The sequence below is a fragment of the Mus caroli genome, unplaced genomic scaffold (genome assembly GCF_978045245.1).
Source record: "Mus caroli unplaced genomic scaffold, Mus_caroli_1 scaffold_19, whole genome shotgun sequence".
Taxonomy (NCBI): domain Eukaryota; kingdom Metazoa; phylum Chordata; class Mammalia; order Rodentia; family Muridae; genus Mus; species Mus caroli.
In genome coordinates this window covers 76,909,568-76,935,922 of record NW_028227274.1, presented here as the reverse complement: position 1 = coordinate 76,935,922, position 26,355 = coordinate 76,909,568, and the positions used below count along the sequence as shown (strand labels likewise).

At 41.2% G+C, this 26,355-nt stretch overlaps 1 protein-coding gene across 1 annotated transcript in view; it reads left to right on the top strand.

Annotated features, from left to right (window-relative positions):
* Window positions 1–21,492, top strand: part of Setbp1 (SET binding protein 1) — a 356,483-nt gene extending 334,991 nt beyond the window's left edge. The window contains exon 6 of the mRNA XM_021150811.3: window positions 15,951–21,492. Within this exon, the coding sequence (XP_021006470.1) occupies window positions 15,951–16,570 (620 nt within the window). The 3' untranslated portion in view covers window positions 16,571–21,492. The remainder of the gene's footprint in view (window positions 1–15,950) is intronic.
* Window positions 21,493–26,355: the final 4,863 nt, after the last annotated feature.

Below are 26,355 nucleotides of genomic sequence, written 5' to 3'. Positions count from 1 at the left end.
GCACATATGATCAGGAGTCAGAGGCGGGGAAATCACTGGAAAGTCAAGCCTGGCTTGCTACACAGTGAGTGTTGGGCAGTCATGGTTACACAGTGAGGTCCTGGCTCAAGAAACAGTGGAAGGAAGGAAGGAAGGAAGGAAGGAAGGAAGGAAGGAAGGAAGGAAGGAAGGAAGGAAGGGAGGGAGGGAGGGAGGGAGGGAGGGAGGGAGGGAGGGAGGGAGGAAGGAAGGAAGGAAGGAAGGGAGGAAGGGAGGAAGGATGGGAGAGAGGGAGGGAGGGAGGGAGGAAGGAAGGAAGGAAGGAAGGAAGGAAGGAAGGAAGGAAGGAAGGAAGGAAGGAAGGAAGGAAGGAAGGAAGGAAAGAAGGCAGGCAGGCAGGCAGGCAGACAGGCAGGCGTGGTCTGTATTGTTAGGTCTATAATTTGTTAGCTATAAGCTCTTCCTGGAAAGTGGCTGACCCTGAGAGGTCTTAGCTTTCATCTCTGTGAGTTGGGGGGGCTGAGGTACTCGTGTTCACTGTCAGGTATAAAGCAGCTCTGCCTAGGTTTTTCCGAAATCAAGAGTTCCTTTGCTTTCTCCCCTTGTTTCCATTCAAGGGCAAGAAGAAGACTGCATCCCACTTGCCTTGTCTAGTGTAAGATAGAACGTGGCAGACATCGTCACTGAGCATGAGTGGCAAAGACTCCCATCCCCACCAGCAAGGAGAAAGCACCCTTTTGTCCCTTTCCCCCAAGTCCAGATGCCTAATGTTTAATCTGTTCTTATAAGGACTATTGGAATGAATCCTACTAGTCTGTCTTGTGAAGTCTGCTTTTGAAGGGATCCCAGGAAAGGACTCAGGTATTTCCCGCTTCCCATAGTTTTTTTTTTTTAACCTGTCAAAGAATTTTCCTGCCTGGGAATTCCATTCCCTTAAATACCTCTATGCCAAGAGACGACAGATGGCCATTATAATACCTAGGAAACATGAGTTTGCGCTTGCAGTGAACAGTTTCAATGATAGAAAAGGTATTAATGGCGAGAAATGAAACTGTGTAAGGGTCTCAGAAAAGTATGTGTACACACTACATGGCATGCATTCAGGATTTGCCCCAGAGGGATGGCAGAACCCAGAACAAAAGAGATGCCCACTATTGTCTTGCCATTTCGTCAGGGGAACCAGATCTATAACCCAAGTGACCTTGCTAGGAGCTTGGGAACAATGTTGTTGCTCCAGACCCTTCTTTTTTTTTTTTTTTTTTTGAGAATTAATTTTTTTTATTAGGTATTTTCCTCATTTACATTTCCAATGCTATCCAAAAAGTCCCCCATACACTCCCCCCCCCACTCCCCTACCTACCCACTCCCACTTTTTGGCCCTGGCGTTCCCCTGTACTGGGGCATATAAAGTTTGCATGTCCAATGGGCCTCTCTTTCCAGTGATGGCCGACTAGGCCATCTTTTGATACATATGCAGCTAGAGTCAAGAGCTCCAGAGTACTGGTTAGTTCATAATGTTGTTCCACCTATAGGGTTGCAGATCCCTTCAGCTCCTTGGGTACTTTCTCTAGCTCCTCCATTGGGGGCCCTGTGATCCATCCAATAGCTGATTGTGAGCATCCACTTCTGTGTTTGCTAGGCCCCGGCCTAGTCTCACAAGAGACAACTATATCAGGTTCCTTTCAGCAAAATCTTGCTAGTGTATGCAATGGTGTCATCGTTTGGAAGCTGATTATGGGATGGATCCCTGGATATGGCAATCACTAGATGGTCCATCCTTTCGTCACAGCTCTAAATTTTGTCTCTGTAACTCCTTCCATGGGTGTTTTGTTCCCAATTCTAAGAAGGGGCAACGTGTCCACACTTTGGTCTTCGTTCTTCTTGAGTTTCATGTGTTTAACAAATTGTATCTTATATCTTGGGTATCCTAAGTTTCTGGGCTAATATCCACTTATCAGTGAGTACATATTGTGTGAGTTCCTTTGTGATTGTGTTACCTCACTCAGGATGATGCCCTCCAGATCCATCCATTTGCCTAGGAATTTCATAAATTCATTCTTTTTAATAGTTGAGTAGTACTTATAAGCCAGGCAGTGGTGGCGCACTCCTTTAATCCCAGCGCTTGGGAGGCGGAGGCAGGCCTGATTTCTGATTTCGAGGCTAGCCTGGTCTACAAAGTGAGTGCCAGAACAGCCTGGGCTATACAGAGAAACCCTGTCTCAAAAAACAAACAAACAAGCTCCAAACCATTCTTTTGGGAGAAGCTGTCCAGGTCACGCCTGAAGGTATTTGCAGAAGACCTTCTTTGAAATCTACTTTTGTTAGTACTCATGACCCCACAATCCTGGTATTTTTCTCATGTAAGTTGCCAGAGCTAAGTGCTTTGGGTTTTACATATGGAAAGTTCATTTTTGTTGTGTAATTAATGGGAAGCAGACTTTAGAACCGGGCCTTTATTTACACAAGAGCATATGTCTGTGTTTTGTTCATGAGTCACCCTCTCACTCTGCTCATTGTAACGCTGAATTTGTTTACACTAACTTTCCCTAGAAGCCAAGCCTTCACGGCTTAGTAGCCAATGAGTCTCTAATCAGAAAGAGGTGAGTGAGCTTGTGCCTCTCAAACTGTCAAGATTCTGAAGTTAGTGAGAAAAGGATTTGCTCCGTGACCTCTCTGAGCCCAGGGGTAGAGAGGATCTGAACTCTTTTCCCAAGCAGACTATGGGTACACTTCTCAGAATATGAATGTACGTCAACTAGTCGTGACAACATGTGATTTCCCTCCTTTCAATGAGAATTATAATTTGGACCCAAATGTTCGGCAATGAATAAAAACCTGTCCATGGCGGAGGCTGTGTGTGTGCTGGGGCAACAGGATATATGGGAAATTTTGGTATAGCCCTCCTTCTCTGGGAACCTGAAACTGTTCTTTGAACATCTATTTATTTTTGTAAGGAGCCAATCCCCTGCCTGCCTCTCTCCCTCTCCCTTCCCCTCTCTCCCTTACTCCTTGCCCCTGTGTCTAAGCTTTTCGACATGAATTTTGGGAAGGCTGATTTACATGTGAATAACCTCTTGGTGGTAGAGAGTCAATATGAAGACTCCTAGTTTCCATCAATTTATAACTTTATTAAATATTCAAACCAGTTTCTTAGTGACTTGTAATGTATTGCAAACTTTTTTTTCCGTTGTTACTGGCCCCCATTTCTTCCATAGGGTATACTGGACGTTGGTCTATATTTCACAGGACTTGTGGTTACAGAGCTGAGACTCCAGCCTTAACGCCTCTTTCAGGCAGGTGAAAGACCACTGAGATGTGTGGTGTGAGGCTCCCCTTTCAAACATGCTTCTTCTGTTCTCCCTCCAAGCATCCTTTCTTTCCCCATGTACAGAATCTGCAAAGTTGATGCCAATTACTGGATTAGAAGTCTGGGTTAGGAATGACTTCAAATCAAGTTAGTTAGCTGAGCTTCATGTTAGTCACTGGGAGAAAGGCAAAGAATTTAGCGCCTGGCTCGGTGCCTGGCTCAAGATGGGACTCCTTCAATATTTGTTCTGAGAATGAATGAGAAAAGCTAACACATGGTCCTGGTTCAGTAGGAAGACATGGCATAAGAGGGGGGATAAATATCGATTAATTCTACAATGCAAATATAGGACAGCTTATATGGCGCTGTTAGAGAGAAGCCAGCAATGTAACAGGAGCAGAAAGGTTAACATTTAAATGGAAGGCCAGGGACGGCATTTAAAAGGAGGACTTACTGGGAGTTTTAAAGATGGGTAGGATTTACTAAGATGCAGGATATTGATTTGAAAGTAATAAAAGTTTGAAAAAGCTTTAATATTCAATTATAAATGAATTCCAGGGGAGATTTGTAAGCACTAGAATCAAAATGAGCATTATTTAGTTTGGGGTCTTTTCCCTCACTAGGACAAGATAGTTGCCTTTGGGTAAAACAAAACAAAACAAAAAAACAAAACAAAACAAGAAAACAAACAAACAAACAAAAAACAACCAAGAAAACAGTGCAGGACTTTTATTCCTATCTACCACCAGAGGCAATATCCTCTCTGACACTTGCAGAAATAATAGAATTGGACACACACCTGTAGGCCATGCAGAGTTATTGTTTCTGGGCTTCATCCATCATCTGCTAAGCAGACAAATTCGACAGCATAGGAAAATCTAAAGCAATGGGTGTAATTGTTTATTGCTGTTATGAAGAATGCGAAGATGTTTTATTGTATACACTGATATTTTAGTAAAAAGAGTGCGTGTGCATTTGAGTTATTTGAGTCACGCCCACCAGAGTGAAAAGGGCAGTCATTACCTTTGACATTATCCACCTCTTTGAAAAGGAAAGGCCTCAAAACTTGGCAGGGGAAGAAATGAAGATTAATGTGGTTCAAAACTCAGATGATTGGGACCAATAAAATTGAACTTTACAAATTTAATGAAAGGTTTACAGCTGTGCTTAGGAACATTTCTCCATGACAGCATGACGGTTTGATGGCAATGTATGTTAAAACATTTAAAGGGACTGCTGAACCTTCATTTTCTATGAGCCAAGAGTATGTGTGCTATTGAAAATGTGCAGTCTTTTTTTTTTTTTAAGTGTGGCCTTCGTTAATGTAAGTGTTGTACTTTTTGATTACAGAAATGAATCAGCTCAAGTCGTTGGTACTAAACACTTTATATATGCCAAATATGTTTAATTCTGGGGTACTAATTTGAGAAGCACCTTAGCAGGTCTTTTAAATCTCTAGAGGAGCATCATGAAAATAGAATGCAGTCTAGAACTGGTCTTGTAGGAAACAGAGATGAAGGATTTGAGGATGTCACATCTAGAACAGAAACTATCTGGTGGCCTGAGCCCTTTTGCAGATCATGATCCAGAAGTAACAATTTCTCCAAGAGAATAAGAGCTTTACCTAAAGCCAGAGGACTGTGGGTTGATGATTCAGACTAGTAGCTCTGTTCCTCCGAATTTTTAAGTCAACATCTACTGGATATCCAGCGATAAACCTGAGGATTGCATAAGCAAGTTTATTTGTTCAAACCAAAAAGAAAGCAAGGCCCATAGTTTCTTGCGATTCATAAACTTCAGACATGGTCAGCAAGAATTTTCTTCCCTTTAGCACACACATTTGAAATGTACAACTATTTTTAAAGTCGAGTAAGAACATGCATACAAAATGTCACATTACATGCAACATCAATTTATGGTTAAAGACAATGCCACAGCAGATTTGAGAGAGAAAAAAGAAATGGCCCCTTTGGGAGACTGCGCCTAACTTTGCTCCTTGCTTAACTGACAAACTAGGAGACTTAACTGATGTAGCTCAGTCACAGAAAGGTTTTGGCCCAGACTTCACTTCTACCCAGCTTCTCCAGTTGTCTAGTCAAGACATCTTTGTCTTTGGTCCTGTTTCAGGGCTAGAAATTGAATCTACGATCGATCGATCTCACCATGAAATTGAAGAGACTCTTGGCACTATTTTGTGCCCAAGAACTTTTTATGCAACTGCAGGCTCATAGGTATGCAAATTGAACATTTGCAGATAATAAATCAGAAAGAATTTTATTTTAAAAGATTTTTTATGTCATAATTTATCATTTATTAAGGACAAAGGCAAGTTTATATCTTTATAAAGCAGATAGCCTAGTCTGCTTTTACATAGGTTGACTTGCATTTGAGTATTCGATACGTTCAGATGCAGACCAACTTCAATATTTCCCACTGTTGAGTGATATTTTCATTTCATGATCATCAATGCCGAAAACACTGATTTACGTCAATATATATAGTATGAAATGGTGGAAGTCTGTCTAAGGTATATTAGAGTAACTAGGAAGTCTGTCCTAATCCACAGCCAAAAGTCATTGAATGGATTTTTGGGTTTTTTTAATGATACCCAAGTCATCAATCCAAAGCATAACATAACACAGTTCAATAATAATACATAATAAATACAAAGATATACTAAGTTGACACAAGCTACCCAGGAATGGTGATGAAGAAAATGTTAAAAGTATTTTCTGTGACTATGTCACAGTGCGTCTCTGAGTGCAGAGACCTTTAGTGTAATATAAACAAATGCAATTCCTACAGCACAGCAGCTCTCAGCTCAGATGGTTCAGAATGCACATCTTTGTGACATCCTGTGCAATCCAAAGCACACGTGTGAGTTCAGTGCCGAGGCTGCAGGGACATAAACTACCCTACGCATGTGGAATGATCCATTACTCATTTGATTTTTAATGATTGTTGTTGGATTGGTTCAGAAACCTTCTACTGTTGACATTATTTAATTCTCTTTCTGTGGTTATAATATAATGACATCTTACCATCCCATTCCCTTCCTTCAAACTCACCCATAGACCTGTATCCCCTCCTTTTCACAGCCCCCATGTTCAGATGTGAGGACACAGACTGGGGTCCCAGCTGGCAGTTGAGAAGCTGGGGTCTATTCATAGTTGTGGGCTTGATCCAAGCTACAACAAAAGCCAATGTTTACTGAAATAGTATGGGGTTTAGTGGCTCTCTCTCTGGTTTCCTTCAGTTTGCAATTGTTGTTTCTTTCAATTCACTACCTAACAAAAGCTCAGGCACCAACTCCAGACTGCTGCCTTTATTTATTCAAAGCCTCGGGTGATTTATTTTTTCCAACCTGTAAACACATCAGTGCTTGGCTTTGCATCACCACGCCCAATGAAGTCAGGTATTCTGGAAACCCAGAGACACCAGGACTTTAACATTGCCTAAGCAAATGAAGGATGTTGGTCTCAAATCTCCTTTTAAGAGTTCTGTGTGACTACAGAACTCCTCTGATGGCCATGCAATTTCCTGAAGTTCATTCAATTGGTGATGAATGAGAGAATCTGTAGATAAATTTTGTCCAGGCTTAGTCTCTAGGAATTCATAGTGTGTGAGGAACCATTAACCAACATGGACTACCAAGCTGGAACTGCCTTGTCCATTCTGAGGACCAGGCATTATTCCTCCTCAAGAAAATTTGGGTATTTCCTAGACATGAGCTCAGAGCAAGAGAAGATCCGGAATTAAAATTCGAAGTGACTGAATAAATGCTGTATAGTATTTTTAAGCACATAAAAAACTTTAGGGTAGTAAAGTCCAACTGTTTTTCATCCTGTGACATCACTGGGAGTAGTCATCCCATTAAATGCATATTTAGAACATGTTTCCCTTTCAAGACATAAACTTTGAAGGAATGAAATAATTCACATATAAATGACTTTCTCAAAATAATTCCACATTCTATTTAATGGATTCTATCAATGAAACAAAAGCACTGTGTTGCTATTAAATTTTTCTACCAATTTTACAATTTTACTAATGGTTTAAGGAACACAAACAGACTGAATTTGAATGCAACCTTTATTTAATTCCCTTATGTTTTCACACTTATAATAATATAATTTGAAGATCTGAATTGTTTTTTCCATGTCTTTTATTGGTAGACATAGGTTAAGAGTGTAGATATGGGCCCAAAGAAGAAAAACATTCCTGGCTGTACTTAAGTCATAACATTTCTTCATTCTCAACATCAATTAGACAAGATTTTCTCAGGAACATGGTGAGCCATTTTTCTTATTAAAAGTTAGGTAATCTTGGAAACCAGAAGGCATTGCCCTTTGTAATTAGTTCAGTTCTCCGAATGTTGACTATGAGAGTTGACAAATCTCTTCAGTTGACTCTGCTTATAAAAGCTTTAAGTTTTCAGATTTAAGGAATTTTTTTTAAAGCAGGTTATATCTTATCATTGTCAGGAACAAAATTACTACATAATGAATAAATTTCCAGGCAATTAGCAAAAGTGTTCTTTCCATAGTATGAGGTTGTTTGTTTTGTTTTGTTTTGTTTTGTTTTGTTTTGTTTTGTTTTGTATTATTCAAGAAATTACTTTGTAGAGGGGCCTTATCCTGTAGTGACACTAAGTGTTCTACTGTGTTTTAGAGTCACAACCTATGGATACACCAAACCATGAGTGTGTCAAACTCTCATTTTATAAAGAAAGTTTTCCAAGTCATTTCATACAGACCGAAGTGAGAAAACAAGACAACTTATTGTGATACATAAAATATCCCTTGGGTTTTCTTATCTCATCACAAAGTACTTTGATTGAACTTTTTTTTTAATTTAAAATTCTTGTCTCACTAAAATTAACCTCGAGGGCTGATGTGCTCTAACATGTAGAATACAAGCTTGACTCACAGCACATGGACACAGTGAGTTTGTAAGATGCTCCATTAACCCCTGAAGACCTGTGAGCTTACTCCTTTTCCCTGAAACTTTAAGACAAATTACGGCAGATGCATGTATGTACAGGCCACGTGAGGACATCATTCTGGTCCCATAGATAATTCATTAGAATGCTTTATTTAATTCTTAATTTTCAGATAAAACATTGATAATGTGAACATAAATTATTAATACAGTAATCCTGCAGCCAAATAAATTTGCTTCCTCTTAGGGAAATGTGGTGCCCACTGGGAATCTAAGGGGGCGGGGGCTGGGGGGAGTTAGACAATAGGCGAGATGTCCGGAATAGAAGAGCACAAGGCAAGGCTCTAAATTGCCAACATCTTTAATGTCTATGAGAAGATACAGGCAGCTGCTCAATGCCACCTGCTCTCTGGTGTCATCTCCCACTGCAGATAAAGGTGAACATATAGTAACTCCACATTCCACTCCTCCTTCTCTCCCATCAGGCAAACTCCTGTGTGTGTAAAATGACAGAGCTGAAGACCTCTAAGCTGTTATAGTTGAGAAAGGATGGTCTTTCACCGTATACCCCAAGCTGGTCATGGCTTCAAAAAAAAAAAAAAAAAAAAACCACCATATTACAAGATAATTTTAAGGAAAAAGTGGAGAGCATGCCCCATCACGATGACCTCCCGGTCTCTGCTTTTAAAAGAAATAGATTTGTTTTTGATAATGTCATACATAAATATAATTCATTCTAATTACTCTCGTGCCCACCATCGTTTTGCTTCTTCTAACTTCTGTCAATTTCTCCTCCCTACAAATGCCTATCCCAAATCATGTCTATTTGTTTTCACTGTAGAATTTAACCAAGGTCTTCTGCAGGAGGATAGATTTAGAACTTCCCATCAGAGTGGGTACACAACTGAGGACAGTGAGCCCCCTTTTCCCAGAACTAGTGGTTAATAGTTCAACAGGTAGGGATAGCGTTCCATCAGTGTCTTCCTCATTTATCCCCAGCAGTTGACAAGTTCAGTTCTGGGCATGCCCAGGGAAGATAACCCTTGTAGCTATGAGTCTATGGTGGTCATGGGTGTGTCACTCCCAGAAAACAGCACATGTGCAGGTTTTTCTCCCTATTTCCTGGTGTTGTATTCCTTCTTCCCCCTCCTCCTTGAGCCTTTAGTGGTGTAAATGTCTTGTTTATGGGTGAGAAGGACACCAGCCCCCTGTCTGAGCACCTTGAGCAGCCAAGAATCTCTGTATTCCCTGCTGTTCAGAGCAAAAAGATAGTTCCCTGATTACAGCCGAAAGTAGCATTTGCGTATGCTTGTAAACACACTGATTTTAAAGGTGATTTAATGCCATTTTAACTTAACAGAACAACACTAGGAAATTTCTTTCTGAGGGATTTTGATGTTCTAGAAATGTGTTGTTTTGTTTTGTTTTTCTAGATTTCAATACCAGGCATGAGTTCCCACCTGTTGAATAGGCCCAAAACCCAATCTCCAAATGTGAAGAGCAGTACTCTCTCATACGTTTACTATCCAGCAGCTATTCAACTGTTCCTTCCCCTGTAGGAGCTCAACCGAAAGAAATAACTTGTCCTTTTCAAAAGAATCTTTAAGGCCAGGGCTATAGAGGGTTAATTTAAATTCAAAGATGGAAGAAGAAAATGTATATGCCAAGGCAGGTTGCCACATTCTTCCCATGAAATAATACAAAACATCATTAAAACAAATTTGAAAATCATTACTGATTCAAATTCGAGTACAAAGCATAAAATGTACAATTTACATTGTACAACATTAGGCAACTTCTCTTGAGCCCACATGTGCTGACCCCACAGCATCTTCCAGATCACCTACTGCTGCTTGGCTGTTCCTATGTTGGAACCTCAGAAAGTGCAGGGGGTGAGATACGATCTATGGAAAGAGCTTTCTAACATACATCAACTCAGAAATCAATGTACAGCAACACTCCCTGTACTAGTTAGGGCCAAAAGTGTTCCAACTGTCTTTATCCTGAAAGTCTTCCCCCAAATTGACCACAGTTCCCTTTAGGGCCATTCAGAACCACAAAAATATTCTCTTAAGAAGTCCATAAATAAATCTGTCTCCCTGACAACCCACTCAAATCTGTCTTACATATCTATGCTGTGTCATTAATATGAACAAAATACAGTCTAGCAACATCCGAACCAATTTCTCAAATCTTCTAAATAACCAAGGCTTGATTCAGTTGTTTAATAACCAAACTCACACTCAATCTGAAAATCTCGGGACAAGAATCGCTGCTAAGCCCATTCATTCTTCTTCTATCATGTGAGAAAATCAGCAAAGGCTGATATCCCAGGCCTCTGAAAACGGGAATGAAGAGGTATCTAACTCTGTACCAACAGCATCTTACCCATTCGCTTGGCCATTCTGAGGAGCTAGAAAATTATTTCTATTGCAGCTATAAAGAAATAAATTTGTATTTTGCCTGGATCTGTCATAATTATTCTGTAAGCGTAGCAAATAGCAGGCAAGACAGAGGACAATGACAGGAAAGAGGGCAAATATGGAATCAATCTTTGCAGCAAGATCCCAGAAATTACTGTCCAATAATGAAACAATTTGAAGAGAGGGAAAAATCTGTAAACATTTAGAGGGACGTTGGAATCATGAGCAATAAGGAGAAAGATCTGTGAATACCAAACCTTGCCAAGTCCAAAATGCTCTTCTCCCCAGCCTGAGGTTTCAAATTTATTAGAGGAGAAATAGATTTTAGAAAGCCATCCCACATTTTGCGAAGGCAATTGATAATAAACGGAGGAAAGAATTATGGCAATCTTTAAATCCAGAAAAAAAATTGAAAACCATTTAGATCATTGGCCCGGGATAAAACATATGAAGAGACCCAGAAGCATGAAATGGCTCATAGTGAGTGCTTCATCTTCATCGATATCCACCCTGCACAAGGCCACATCAGCTCTGCTCCACTCTGTCCTTCATCTGCATGAACACAGATTCTGGACTGAAAGTTTGAAAAATACGCATAAGTGCAAAATAGGGTTCAGGTGTTCTGCACATGTAGAAACCTCCAGCCTCAGAGTGTGCAGAAGAAAGGGATATAGTTATGATACCTGATGTCAAATAGAGGTTAGCTAATGACACTGGTACATGATTGTCACAACATAAACCTGGGAACTTCATCACTGTCGCATACAGTTAAGTCAGAGGACAGTAACCAGTGGAACTTAAGAAAATTGGTGAATCTCTCATTCTCCCAAAGCTATGTGAATAGAACCCTAAGGATATGAGAACAGAAAACGTCCTAACTGTACCCAGGGATCCACGATATGCCAGATATCTCAAGATGGTTCAAGTGGGTGTTCCAGTGATGGCAATCAGAGACAAGATGATCTCAGAAGGGCTGGACCCAGAGCTACTGGGGAAGCCAGATGCTCTGGTGCCTCATGGCGAAAGTGAAAAAGCCATAGAAGGAAGTTCAGATAGTGAATCTTCTTTCTGTGACTAAGCTGGACTGTGAGACTCACACAGAATGTGGAGGAGTGTGTTTACATTCTAGGAAAGAACCTAAGCTCTAAGCCCTCGGGTATAAAAAAATCACCAAATGCTATATACCTACCCCAACCTTTCTCTGTTTAAAAATAATGATAATATTAATAAAGTATGTATGATCTTTCAATATGGTTTGTTAACCAAATAAAATGCTTTGGAATATATATACATATATATATATATGTGTGTGTGTGTGTGTGTGTGTGTGTGTGTGTGTGTGTGTGAACTGTGGCTCTCTCCTGTCCCAAGTCCAAGAAATGCATGATGTTTGCCTCTTATCCTTCATAATTTTAAGCTTGCAGTTTGAACAACATGAAGCGTGTATGAAATCAGAGCAACATTGGTATACCTCATATACTGTTACTCAGCTTCAGCAATATCAGCTCTTGATGAATCGCCATTCAGCAGTGCTTCTGTCTTCTTTCTCTCCTCTTCCCTTGAAGCCAGTTTCAGGTGGTTTCATTTGAGACAAAGCCATGAAAAGTTAAAAGTTAATAATAATACAGCGATTACACCTTTAAAACAAAAAACCTAACAACAATTATACCAGGCAAAGCCCAGGCAGGGTTTAACTTAAATTTTATGTCAGAGTCTCTTTGTTAATGTTTATTAAAATGATAGCCAAATAAAATTTGTTTTATCTCCTTCATGACTTCATAATTAGTTTTACCCTCGTCCAAATAATTTTTTTTGAGACACCAGTCATTTAACTTGAATTCCCAACAGCCTTTAGTTTATTGACTGAATCTCCAAGTGCTATTTGTCATTGGGTTGTTTAGTCAACCACCATCCTACCCAAGAAGGAGCCATTAGGCTCATAGTAACTATTTACACTAAATGGGATAATCACGTTCTCCATCATAGTAGCTGCCTCTCAATGCTAGTTGCCTCTGAATGCCTCTCAATGCTAGTTGCTGTACGTCACTGCTAGCTGGTGCTGTGGGGTGTAAGTCTTTTTCTTTTTCTTCTCTGCCTCCTCTTCATTCTCCTCCTTTTATTCTGTTTCTTGAGACAGGGTCTTAATGTACTCCAGATGTTGTAGAACCCACGACGTAGCCAAGGAGGCCCTTAACATCCTGATCAGCGCACCTGTTCCCGTGCTGGAGTTACAGGTGTGCACCAGCACCCGGGCTTCTGATAAAGAACATTTTTAACATTCAACAACTTCTGCTGGGCAGCCCCAGTTTAAAAGCTTTGTAACTTAATGAGGTAACTTTGGAGGAGAATAAACATTGAAAACTCTCCCTTCATCAAGTCTTTCATTCACTATTGATTTTCCTCCCAGTGGCCACTGTGGGCTTTTCACTTGGATCCTGAAGATGAAAAAAAAATTTTTTTTTCAAATACATGCATCTTTATTGTTACAAACATGGTTTGTTTATTTAAAAGAAAATTCTGCAATTGGAATTTTTTCACTCAACTTTTTTTTGTTTGTTTTTGTTTTGTTTTGTTTTTTGGTTTTTCCAGACAGGGTTTCTCTGTGTAGCCCTGGCTGTCCTGGAACTCACTTTGTAGACCAGGCTGGCCTAGAACTCAGAAATCCATCTGCCTCTGCCTCCCGAGTGCTGGGATTAAAGGCGTGCGCCACCATGCCCGGCCTCACTCAACGTTTTAAATGTAATCATACTGCTGTATATGTGTATGGTCCTGCTAGCTCACTATGTTGTCATTGGCTCATTAGCTTTCGATTAGCGTTTATGTTTTCTTATATATTCTCCTATAGCATTCCCTGAACTTGGAGGGATCCTCTTCTAAGTCTTTTTGCCTCTTATTTCACATAAGTGAGGGAATTGACCCTGGCATGCCATGGCTAGGGCACTGAGACTGCATACCCTCAATGGTAGCAGCTACTGCCCCACCGTTGTTTGAAATGATGGGGCCAATTTATACCCCACCGACAGCCTGCAAATGTTCCAGGTTCCTCCTATCATCACTGACACTAGGTTCAGCTTCAAATTTCATTTTTCCCGGCTACCTATCTATTATGTTTGCCCCCATATGAGTGAACATGTAGCTCGTGAAAGCATTTCTGTCAAGTCTTACTCAGATAATACAACTAATAAAATCAGCTGGTATTTATACCGAGCTGTGCTACAGGTCTGCAAAATTAGCATCTTGGTATTGCTGGTTGTACCTCAGGTAGTTCCTTGATAGATGGCCTAAACTACAGAGAGAGCAAACTGCACCATGGTGCCCAGAGGTTTGTGGCATGTTTCTAACTCTTCAGAGTCTCTATGCATGAAGTACATTGCCTGTCTCTAACAAGGCCTGATAAGAAACTCCTGGTCCCTACATTTGCAACCGTTGCCTTCGGAATCCAAACTAGAACACTTCCAAAGGCTGTGACTGGGAGGCAACCAGAATTAGTCTCATTTGCCATCCAGGAAGCAACTTTCAATCCTGCCCATTCAGGAGGCACGGTGCATGGTCTGTGAGCTGCATAAAGCCGAGGGACTGATAATTGAGCCACCTTTCTTTTTACAAGACTAACTACAAAAGTTTTATTTTTATAGTGAGAAGCTCACTCCAGGCTTTGTTCTATTTTGATCTTTATAACTTATTTTAAAGATCGCTCAGTAGTTATTCACTGCTCAGTCAGTCTAGCTGACCTTTGGCCAAAAGCAGTGGCAGTTTGACCTGGCCTATGGAACTCAGCGCTTCCCACTCCATGAGGCTAGTCGCATAAATAACTTCAAATAAAACCCTCCTGGAAGTCTGTGATGGGCCACAGCATGAGGGAGAATCGGGGCACCATGGAAAGAATGAAGTGGGAGTTGCCAAGAATACTGAGAGCGGTGGCCAAGTGTTAAGCATATTTTTCCATTTCTCCCTTAAGATATTTATCCTTTCAACTAATAGATGAAAAAATAATAACAGGACCACATGAGAAAACAACACAATAAAATGAAAAAAAGAATGCCCCTTTAGAGTCTAGTCTTTTAAGTGGGCTTCTTTGGGACAAATCACAGCAGCAAAGAACTCCGTGAGGAGACACTTAAGTCTGCAAACGGCTAGCAGGCAGCACAAAAGGTGAACAGCGTGCCTGCCCTTGTGTGCAGGTATGCATGCACAGGTACAGCTGCATGTGTGCCAGGACACAGGTACTAACTGCATGTGTGCCTGCTCACAGACAATCACCGGAGAATGGACTGGGTGGGTGGGTGGGGGGGTGAAAGGCTCGCTATGTCTTGAAGCCATTCACACTTTATGGTGTCTGAACTTCAAAACGAAGCAGTTCTGAAGGCCATTTAGTGGCACCGTACAGGACTTCCTGAGAAGTTAGGCTCATAAAAGAAAGGAGCATCTGGCCAGCCGCACATGAAAAGGGCCCTTTGCAAACAGCTCTTCAGCAGGGGAGGGGAAGCCATCGAGAAACACCTGGCGGATATTGCCCTTGACTTCCCAGAGGGTGAAGGTTAGGAAGAAGTTGGTTAATTGGGCATCATCAGGCCACTTGACAGCTCCAGAATACTGGCGGGGGGAAAATATTAAGAGACCACACCTTCCCAACCAGAGCGTTCAGGCACAACCCCCCTCACAGTATTGATCTCACTGAATGATGTGGGTGGGCTGTGTGTAAGCGTTCAAGGTCAGACAAAGGGAAAGTATCAACTAATGCTTAATTGAATCAGGTCAGATGTCAAATGGCTAAATGAAAGAAAGAAAGAAAGAAAGAAAGAAAGAAAGAAAGAAAGAAAGAAAGAAAAAAGAGAGAGAAGGAATGGAAGGAAGAAAGAAAGAAAGAAAGAAAGAAAGAAAGAAAGAAAGAAAGAAAGAAGATATAAAGTTTATATTGTGCTTTCTATCATTGCTTCTAAGACTCTAGGAAGATCTGAACCTCAGTTTTCTTATTTTTAAAAGAGAGGAGGGAGGAGGAAGTCCAGTATGGCCATGAAAGCCTCCTTTCTGAGCCCTCAACAAGGCTGAGGCAAAAGGATCCAAAATTTAAAGACAACCTGCCCTGCATACGGAGGTCCTGTCTCATAATACACTGAAATAAAATATCAATCACAGCGTTTTGCACAATTGCAAGGATTGAAATAATGTAAATAATGCTTTGTACACGTGATGTAGTCAGCCACTGTTTATTTTTGTTATTTTCTGTCTAAATCGAGAAGCAATAATATATGGAGGGCATTGTGTGCTGAGCTCAACCTCTCTGCTCTTGTCTCCTGCAGCCAGCTCCTCCCTGAAGAAGAGATTCAAGAGACGGGAGATCGAAGCCATCCAATGCGAAGTGCGGAAGATGTGCCATTACACCAAGCTTCTGTCCACCAAGAAGAACCTGGACCACGTGAACAAGATTCTGAAGGCCAAGCGGCTGCAGAGACAATCAAAGACGGGCAACAACTTTGTCAAGAAGAGGCGAGGCCGGCCTCGGAAGCAGGCCTCACAGTTCGATGAGGACTCCAGAGACCAAATGCCAGTGCTGGAAAAGTGCATTGACCTACCCAGCAAGAGAGGCCAGAAGCCCAGCCTGAGTCCCCTCGCGCTGGAGCCGGCCTCGGGCCAGGATGCAGTGATGGCCACCATCGAGGCTGTCATCCACATGGCCCGGGAGGCGCCACCGCTGCCCCCGCCGCCGCCCCCACCACTGCCGCCGCCCCCACCTCCACCACCGCCACCGCCGCCGCTGCCCAAGACGGCTCGGGGCGGGAAGAGGAAACACAGACCGCAGCCCCCAGCGCAGCCCGCGCAGCCCGCGCAGCCCACCCCGCAGCCCCTTCCCCAGGAAGAGGAGGTGAAGGCCAAAAGGCCACGGAAGTCCCGAGCCAGCGAGAGCGATGTCCTTCCCTAGGGCGAGCCTGGGTGGCAGGATCCGGGCAGGGACTGATGTGGGGGAGCACAGCAGCCAGGGTGGGGCTGATGCCCAGCCACAGGGACACCCCGCCCGTCTCTGCAGCGGGTGGGCAGGATGGGCAGAGGGCAGGGTGGAGCTATAGGGAGCTCTTGGGGTAGTGGAATGAGGGAACCCCCTCCAAAAAAAAGAAAAAGTAGCTGCCACTGTTGTTCATTCAGTGGCGGGATCCTTGCAGGCTGCAGAAGACAGAAGAACTCAAAGCTGGTGCTCAAAGATGGCCACCTGATCTTCCTCATCCCAGGTGTGCCCTTGATTCCGATTTCATTTGCTGGTCAGAAAAAAAGATAAATAATAAATAAATAATAAATGGGAAACACCATTAGCAAACATTCCAAGGGGAAGCAAAGCTGCAAATTTACCAGCTGGCTTGTTTGTAAGCCACTTCCGCATAATTGGTTTTTATTTCTTTTGGTTTGCAAACTCCACTAGGCTTTGGGGCACCAACATCATCTTCATGTGACCCGAGAGATGAGTCTTTCCGTTAACAGCACAGTTGCTCAGATGGAAACTTGTGATCAGAAAGTGGAATTGGACTGATAGGCGACCTTAGATCTGCTCGTGTTCCTGTCTCCTACACTGATTTTTGCATTGTCTTTTTCCTGCTTTTTTTCTTTTGTGTTGTGTTTTCATGTACTCCTGTTAACTTGCTGCCTTCAACTTTGTGATACACATCTAAACAAGGTGAACTTGACTCACGTTTGTAAAGTCCACTCTTCAAATCCTGCCTCAAGGAACCGGCTTTGAATCCCAATCATTGTGAAACATAACTCAGTACAGTTTAGAAGCTTTTTAATAAGTGACTCAGAGCAGCCAATGGATATGTTGACCCAAGTGTCAGCCAGGTTATTTTTATACTTAAAACATATCAGTGGCGAATAGGCAGGAAAAAATGGTTTTAATAACCCCCCTAGCAAGTGGAATAACTGATAAGCCACCAAAAATCAAAATCCCACACCCGCCAGAAAGAAAACTGTCTAGCAATGCCTTGGTACCTAATTATTTTCATGCAAAGAGCTGTCATAGGTTTAAGAAAAAGAAACAAAGACAGTAGAAGTCCATTATCTCTTAATAATTATTCCTTAAAATCGAAGGGGAGTAAGTGTTCTTATCTAAAATAAAAAAATAAAATAAAATATTCAAAGGGTACCACCACTCCAATTGCATCAAAGCCACCTTGGACAAAGTATCCAAATTGTGGTTGCCTTAATACACTAAAACATTGCTGTACATAATGTAATTATAAATCTATCAGTCTGCATGGATGCAAACTGTGTGTGACAAATCGTCTTTGAAATGGTCAATTTCAACTGTACATTTCTCATCCAAGTTGTATTCTAGCCTCCGGTTTAGTGTGGACAGATATTCCGTCTATCATCCATTCCACAGCCCAAGTTTGGACTTAACCCACTGCCGTAGATGTTGTTAAAAGTCAGATGTGGAAATTTCAAAAAGTATTCTCAATTTCCTCCCTTACGCCTCCCCTTCTTCAAGACATCAAATGCCTGGCATCATAGCTTATATAAAGAGAGACACATTTTCTAAGGGGAATTAGGATATCTGGTTTACCTCAGAATTAAGATTCTTTACAGAAAGTTGAGACCAGCTAAGAAACTGCATTATCACTTCAGAACACAGGATCTCCTTCTCAGAGAGAGGTGGATCTTTTGTGGGAACATAGAGTGAATAAGTGAGTAGTATCTACCGAAGGAAATTTGAAAGTCCCAAGTTAACATGCTTATAAATACACCACTGAGCCGTGGCACCATCAGTTGCTTGGGATTACAGAGCCATCCTGATCTTCACTGTCAAAATGGACTTCATGTCATTTGCAGCCTGCTCGGTCAGTCTCTTTTAATTCTAGCAATACATACATTTAAAGGACTGTGCTTATTTCAAGCTTTTATCCTAGATACTCAGTTTGTGACCTGGGTTGACCTATGGCATTTCACACAATTTGAACAGCAAAATCTAAACAGCCATTTCCAGTTTGTCACTCCCAAGCCATGTCTGAGTAACTCCAAAGTCACAGGGAGGAAGGTATCGATCAGCCCCCTTCCCCCCAACCATTGCTACGAAAGAGCAGCCATTTCCATTCCAATTAAGCCATAAAAAGGGTTCTCTTCCTGATGGACTTTTAAAAACCATTTCTTTCCTCCTTCATTCTTGTGGTGTAGAGTCTCCCAACCCAATCTATAAGCCTTCCTACAGAAGGCATATAGAATCTAAACCTTCCTACAGAAGAGAGAAATCTGGTGCTTAATAAACCTCATGGGACATCCATCATTTGATTGGCATTAACCTGTGATTGGTGATTAGCTCAAAAGAAGTTTGGGTTAGAATTTCTAAAAGAGTAAAAAGATTCAGTGGAGATACACTGGATCTGCCACTTAACGCATGAATTGGGGTGTATTATTATCTTTGAGTTAAATGTGAGTCACACAGAAATCCTTGCATGCAAGCTCTGAGAACTGTCTGGAAGACTAGAGGACCAAAGAGTGTCACGGTGAACACCAGCTGACGATGCAAGCGAGCCCATCTGTGTACACGGTGGCTCCCTACCACCCAGTGACTTCCTCACTGCTGCATCTTTTATTTCTCTTGTTTTGCATGAACCTGATCGCCACAACTATGTCTGTATGCCCTAACTACACCCTTAACCTCTGCTTTGCCGCCCAGGCCCCTCCACGAAGCCAGTTGAATTTCCACATCCAAGTGGTTTTTACAGCCAGAAAGAGAACCCAGCTCTTGATTCAAAGTATGGAGGTTCTTATCCACACAACACTGCCTTCTGGGGATGCATTTCTATTCCGAGAGGGGTTGTTTAGCAACCTCAAGACTCCATTTACAGACCTACAAAATGTTTTGTAATGATCCCGTGCTTTTAATTTCAGTTTTTCCCCACTTCTTTTTAGAATACTCCTTCAGCAAGTAGGTAGAGACCCACTTATAGTATAAGGAGACCAATTAGAGATGAGAAGGTAAACGTAGGTACAAAAGCTCCTTAGAGGTGCTGATGGGTCTGTAATCCACCTTACTAAGGGACTGGAAAGCCATTTGCTTTTTTGACCCCCTCGTCTCAAATGAGAGGAACAGGAGTTTAACTTCTTCCAATAGCCCAGTTGTGGCTATCAGCCAAGGAAGAAAGGTCAGAGGAAGGGAAAGCAGGGGAGGTTGCTCTGTGACTTGGCAAGGCCAGGACTCAGCAGTCACTGGCAGCCTAGCAAAGGTGACTAAGGGCTGTCAGTAGAATGGTGTGTAAACTTGGCTGCCGTCTGAAGTGGGAGGCCATGTTCAATGGCAGTCCAAATGTGTGTTCTGCACATTGCTGTATCTATAAATACGATAAGCAAGTGGTGACAGAATTCTAGTAGAAGATGATATACTATAAGCAGATCATAAAGGATTTGGTATTAAGACTTAAGTAGAAAATCTTACTCCTGGCTCATTACTCAACACTATTCAGATAATGAGCTTGTGAAGTGCGCCTTGCCCTATCACTAGGAAGGTTGACCTGGGAACTGTCTAAAAGTCTTTACAGATATTTCCAAAGCCTTTAAATGCCAACTGTAGCATAGAGGGGGAGTGGCGGGAGCTGAAATGCCTCAAAAGCCATTTAAGTGTTATGTCTCGGGATTTTCAGTCCTACTCATTATGTAAAAGTACATAAATATAGACATTTTTCTCAACACTACCCTATCGTATCACAATGGTCCAAATGCCAGCGCTTACAGATAATGTCATCACAGTGCCTAGAAACTCAAACTGTAATATACCGTAGCATCTTCTTGGTGTTTCTTCACGTTTCTTTCCACAAAGCAAGGCTCCCTCTGCCTCGTGTTTCTAAGAGAGTTCACCCCACTGAGGAGCCTGCCTTCCCTGTTGGACTCTGTCACTTGGGGGAACAGTCATAGAAGCACATATCAACCAAGGAAGGAACTTCCTGGATATCTGTCTCCCACTTGCCCAGGTATAATAAACACTAAAGAGGGGAAAATCGAAGAGCTGCCAACTGGTCAATCTGGAAGGGTAGTTCCGCCCTGGATTGGTGTCTTTCTTTTTCTTCCTTTTTTAAAAAGAAATCTATTTCTTAAATAATAATAAATGCACATGATGTGTTAAATATGTATATATTTCAAAGATGGGCACAAGATTGTCTTACAAGTCCTTCTGGCTAATTTTTAGTTTGTATTCATAAGTGGTTTTTAAAAGCCTTTTTTAAAGTGTAATTTGCATGTTCTACTTTGATTGTATGTAAACATATTTTAGAACAAAAATGTATTTGTATTTTATTGAATATAGAGGCAAGAAAATTGTACATTGTTTGAAATGTTCTTTTGTAACAGTTTTTATTCATAAAGCATTTTTGTACATTTAAACGAACATGGACTTGCTGTCATTTGAGGCGTAGCGACATCTGGCATGCTTTACTGTCATGCTCTCCCATGGTCTTAGATGTTGGGTTTTAAACATTTTTTTTTCTAAAAGAAAGTTCAGTCTCTTTTGCTACCAGATCAGGTTAGCACAGTACAGAGCACTTAACTATTAAAATAAAAAAAAAGTTGATCCTATTCATATGTTATTCATTGTGTGAAATTAAAGACATTCAATTCAGTCTAACATGAGTTGTGAATTCTTTTCTTTTCTTTCCCATCTGGTTCACATCAGTAGGCAGTTTAATAGCATTTGAGGGTCTCTTCTCACACCAAGTGGATACCCAATCATTGACAAAATCTTAACCCTACTTCTGTCTCTGGGAAATAAGACTGAAGACAAAATTTGAGTCCAATTTGCAGGGTTTTATGTTCAGAAAATATTTTCCTACCTGGATATCCTACAAAGGTTGATTTAGAGCGTGCAGATTTCCTCCTAACAACCAATCTCAATATGTGGGAGACCTATCTTAGCCTAAGATTTTAGAAAGAAAGAGAGAGAGAGAAGAGAAAGAAAGAAAGAAAGAAAGAAAGAAAGAAAGAAAGAAAGAAAGAAAGAAAAAGAAAGATAGATATGGATGGAGTTCTCATCCCAGATTTTCTGTGGTTTCATTCATATTCCTAAAGAAAGAGTCCCTGTCTAGACTCTAAGCGCTACTCCAATGATAGGAAAGAAAAACTTTGTTAATAAACACCAGTTACTGCCCACCTACTGTTACCTACATTGTGTACTTTTGTGTCTGAGTGAACGTACTTGGCTTACATCTGACCAATAAACTAGCACTTCTAAGCAATATAAAGAAGGGTCTAAGGATGAAAGCGTCACAGAGAAAAACAGGAGCACACATATTTACTTCCCTGTCCCCAAATTTTACTTTGTATTTGGAATTCCACCGAGTGCAGTCTGTACTTTCGTCTTGTTTATAAAATTACACATAGGATGGGATTCTTTCTCTTGTCTTCCATGACTGCATGTCCCAAAGCCAACAAGACATATGAGAAAGGTCGTGAGCAGATCTCCATACTCACCCCAGTCTGTGTGACCCACTATGGCATTTATTATGACCTGTGGTATTAAAGCAGCCACAGGAAGCAATAGTGGTCAGGTGGGATGAGTGGAAGCTTCCAGAGGCTGATCCATGGGTGGATGGAACACTGAATATTAAGGATCCTGGACTCGGACAATCCCTGTCAGTTTGTCCTTCCTCTTATCCGCAGTCTGTCTCGTATTAAGAAAAGAAACTATAATCTTTCTAATTCCGGTTCATGGACAGATACTTCCAAAATCAGAAAGGACATCTGAGAGCCTCCATAATGCCTTCTTAATGGTTTCTCAAACAGGAGTAAAGTCTCTCCTTGTCTCACAAGTCCTGGGTTTTCGTTCAGCCAACAGTGTGTTCCCAGTCGTTCTCAAGAGAGGAGCATATGTCTGTACCTGTAGTTGGTCTGAGTCTGACTACAAATAGATAAGTGAAAGCAATAAATGTTGCATAACTTCTATAAGTCACTTTTTCCTTAGATACTTACCACTCCATTCCACCAGCCAAGCTGATTTCAGAGCCAAGGAATCGCTTCTCCAGCCCTGGGAAATTCAGGCTCCTAGAAGGCCTCAGTCCTCTCACTTTTTCTAGTCTCTGGGCATTTTTAACATAAAATCCAGAATGAACATAGTTTGGGGGGGATTGTTGGTAGTGGTGTTTCTGATCTTTTGTCTATTTTGAGATGGAGAACCATTCTGCAACCTGAGTTGGCTTCATCCTCTCAACCTGTCCTGCCTCAGCCATGGACGAGCTGGGATTATGGTGGACAGCATCACACCCAAATGAAGAACACGGTTTTCTTTTTCTTCTTCTTCTTCCTGTGCCTTTGGAGTCAGATATGTACTCTGAGAGGAAGAGTATGAACCACTCTATCCACCTGTATTAGGGTGTTAAGAGACAGAGACGCTGGGAATCTGTTCCCACCTTTAAAACCCATCTAGGATGAGATGGGAGTGGAACAGTGTGATTTGCAGAGCTGTAGGATGGCCCCGAATAGGCTCTTTTTAGGTCAGATGAGATAACCAGTGGGTGTGATGGATGGGGGAGGGAAGGAATCCCACACAGAGCTGTGCGTCTCTCCATTGCTAGTGCCAACATTGATTTTTGTGGGAAATGTCAATATCCAGATTTTTAGTTCTTTTTTGTCAGATTTTTAGTTCATATAAAACTGCGGCAATATACTTTCTTGTCATGAAAGCTTTGAATTTCTAAGATGAAATTAGAGGAGAAACTAGTTCCAAAGTGTTATTCACATTCACATATGGTAAAGCTGGGATGCACCGAATGAGAAATGTTAAAATCTTCAAACAGAAGCCATACGTATTCTCTTATTAAGCTTGATGTTTTAAAAAGTAATTAACTTCTTTTCAATAGACGTTGCATTGGATTAAGAGCCCAGAGGCCTAGGATATATTCTTGCTTGGTCACTGAAGAATTCTCTTCCTGGGAGTAAACTGTCATGAAGCTATCACATATCTGCCCTATAAAGTGGAAATGAGAAGACTGGGAGGTCAGCAGCATCCTTTAGTGCCGAGCATCTTGCCGTCTTTGTAGCTTCTCTGTAAACCCTGCCCTTAGTTCTTGACTTCATGCTTCACTATTGGGAAGCAAGTGACATTCTGAGTTGTCGCCTCGGCAGCAGATAATGTTCCAATCATCCTCACATAAGTAACAGTAACACCGATAGGAAGACGTTGTGGAGAAATTGATGGATGCAGCCAAATATTCAAGCTCATACACCCTCCTTTTTTGCCTGTCTCCTTTTCTTCCTTTGATAACACATTGCCAGAAAGCAAACCCATAAAGAAGAGTAAGAAAAACCTACCCTCATTTAGATTTCTTGTTTGGGTTTTGATTTTGTTGATATCCTCCTGTCTCAGCCTCCATAGCACGATTACAGATAAGTGCCACCAAACCCGCACAATTGAAATCTATTCAAGCTACCCTACCTAGATAATGACTATCCTCTCCACTATCTGCCTCTCCAAATTCTAATTATCTTTATGGCTTTATTCAAACTTCAGCTCCTCTCAGAGGTCTTGTGACCACAACCCACAATCATCTCCTCGTATACCACTCACCCGCTAACTGGCCTCGTTCATTCCCTAGACAGTGCTGTATAATTATCAGTCAGCGGCTGCCATGCAAAGTTAGAGGCTGCTCTCTGCACAAGGGAACCTGGCTGAAAAGAAAATGGGAATGAAATGCAGCCGAGATTCTCTTCACCAAGCTGGATGCCTTGGTAGGATGTCTTCCTCAAGAGAATATCCTGTTTATCATTCTCACATAATAACAGACACAAAGAGAAGGGAATGAGAGAGAGAGACTTGGACAGAGTCAGAGATGAGACAGAGGCACACCCAGAGAGAAAATCTAATATAAAGTCTTGAAAAATATGGTCAAGCTCTTCTTCCTTTCTGCCCTCTCAAACCTTGCAGGCTGCTTTGCTTATGAAACTTCCAATTTTAATCTGCCACCACCACCACACACACACAAACACAACCACACACACATTCACACAAACATACACACAAATACATACACTCACATATACCACAAACACACACATACACTCACATACACACAAGCACACACATTCTCATAAACACACATACATACATTCATATACACAAAGACAGACACATACACACAGTTACATACACACATTCAAAAATATACACACAGAGATTTTTGCTCAGCAATACTGTGAATTCTGTATATCCCTGGATCTAATTTTCAAACTAAACAACTCACATAGTACCTTGTCAGGAAAGATGGGAGAAAATGTAGAACCAGAACCAGACAATAATGAGGTTTGGTAGCATATCCCTGCTAATAAAATTCACTCAGCTATTTGACATCTGATGTCTCAGAAGATCTAAAGATGTATGGAACTTTTATTATGAAATAATAAAGAGTCACAGGAAGTTGCAGAGGAATATTTAAAGATGTTTTATATAGGCCTCTCTCAGTTTTGCTCTCCTGTGTAAGTGCCCTCTATAATCACCACACAGTGCATAAACCCAATAGACTAAAATCATCAGAGCTTAGTCACACGACCTCCTAATTGTGAGTGTGCCTGACACGTGTGCATGTGTGTCTGCGTGTTGGTGGTGGCGATGTAGTTGAGTATTTTATATAAAGATTCATAGCATGCTGTCACACGCATGGCTTTATGTAACTTCTGGCACAGTTGGCATCCTCAGTTGTAGCATTCCCCACACATACATCACCAAATTGCCCACCTCCCCCACCATGTCCACTGTCCTAACAAACATTTTTGCATGACCCATTTCCACAATTTTGCTACTTCAGGAACACTGCATAAGTGGAATCACGTAACACATATTCCTTTCTTTTAAAAGTATGTTTTAGAACAACCCTAGATTTAAAAATATTCTGTGAAAATTGTAAAGGTCAGTAAACACAGAGCCCAGTTTCCCTTATTGCACGTAGTGTGAGAATACAATGGCATAATACTGCAAGTCAAAGTTAATTGTTATCTTCATTATAATTAATAAAATAATGTCATTACATTCCACACTTCATGTTGATGTGCTTTACATACCAGAGTTAATTTTCACACTATTTAGCTCCTATTGACTGTGATGTTTTTTCATGTTTTTGCCCACTTTTTGTTTGTTTCCTTTTGTTTTGGCATCCTTCATAGTAGTGAAGAAAGCTAGCCAGATAATTTTGTAGAACATCCCTTACCTAGGATTTTCCTGGACTGTTTTTATTTTCTCCCTACAAAGTAGATGGATCGTAAGTTTTAGAGATGAAGACAGCAGAAGAAAAATTGATTCTGGTTGCTCTTTCAAAGGGAAGTACTGTCAACATGATCCCTCATGGTGTTGACCTTGCCTGACTTCCTGAGTTATCATCCGTCTAGGTTCTCCACAATAAATTTCTTGTTTCCTGTTTCCAAGAGTGTGCTCTCTGTGAGGAAGCTGTACCAGATCCCACAGTTAAGAAGTGTGAAATTATGCTCCGCCTCTTCAAGCAGGAACATAAATTATTTGGAATTCATATGCGTAAGAGATTTTTTTTCTATTTTGATTCTTTTGATTTTGAAATCATTTCATACTTATAAAAAAATTACCAAACCAGTACAGATTTTTATGTAATGTCTTCCCCCAGCTTCCTGTAATGTTAAAACTGTACATAAGCACAGCATACTAAGAAACTAACTTTGGTATAATACCACTTGTTTAACCTCTGAGTGGTTTTCTCTCTCTTTTTCTAATACTGT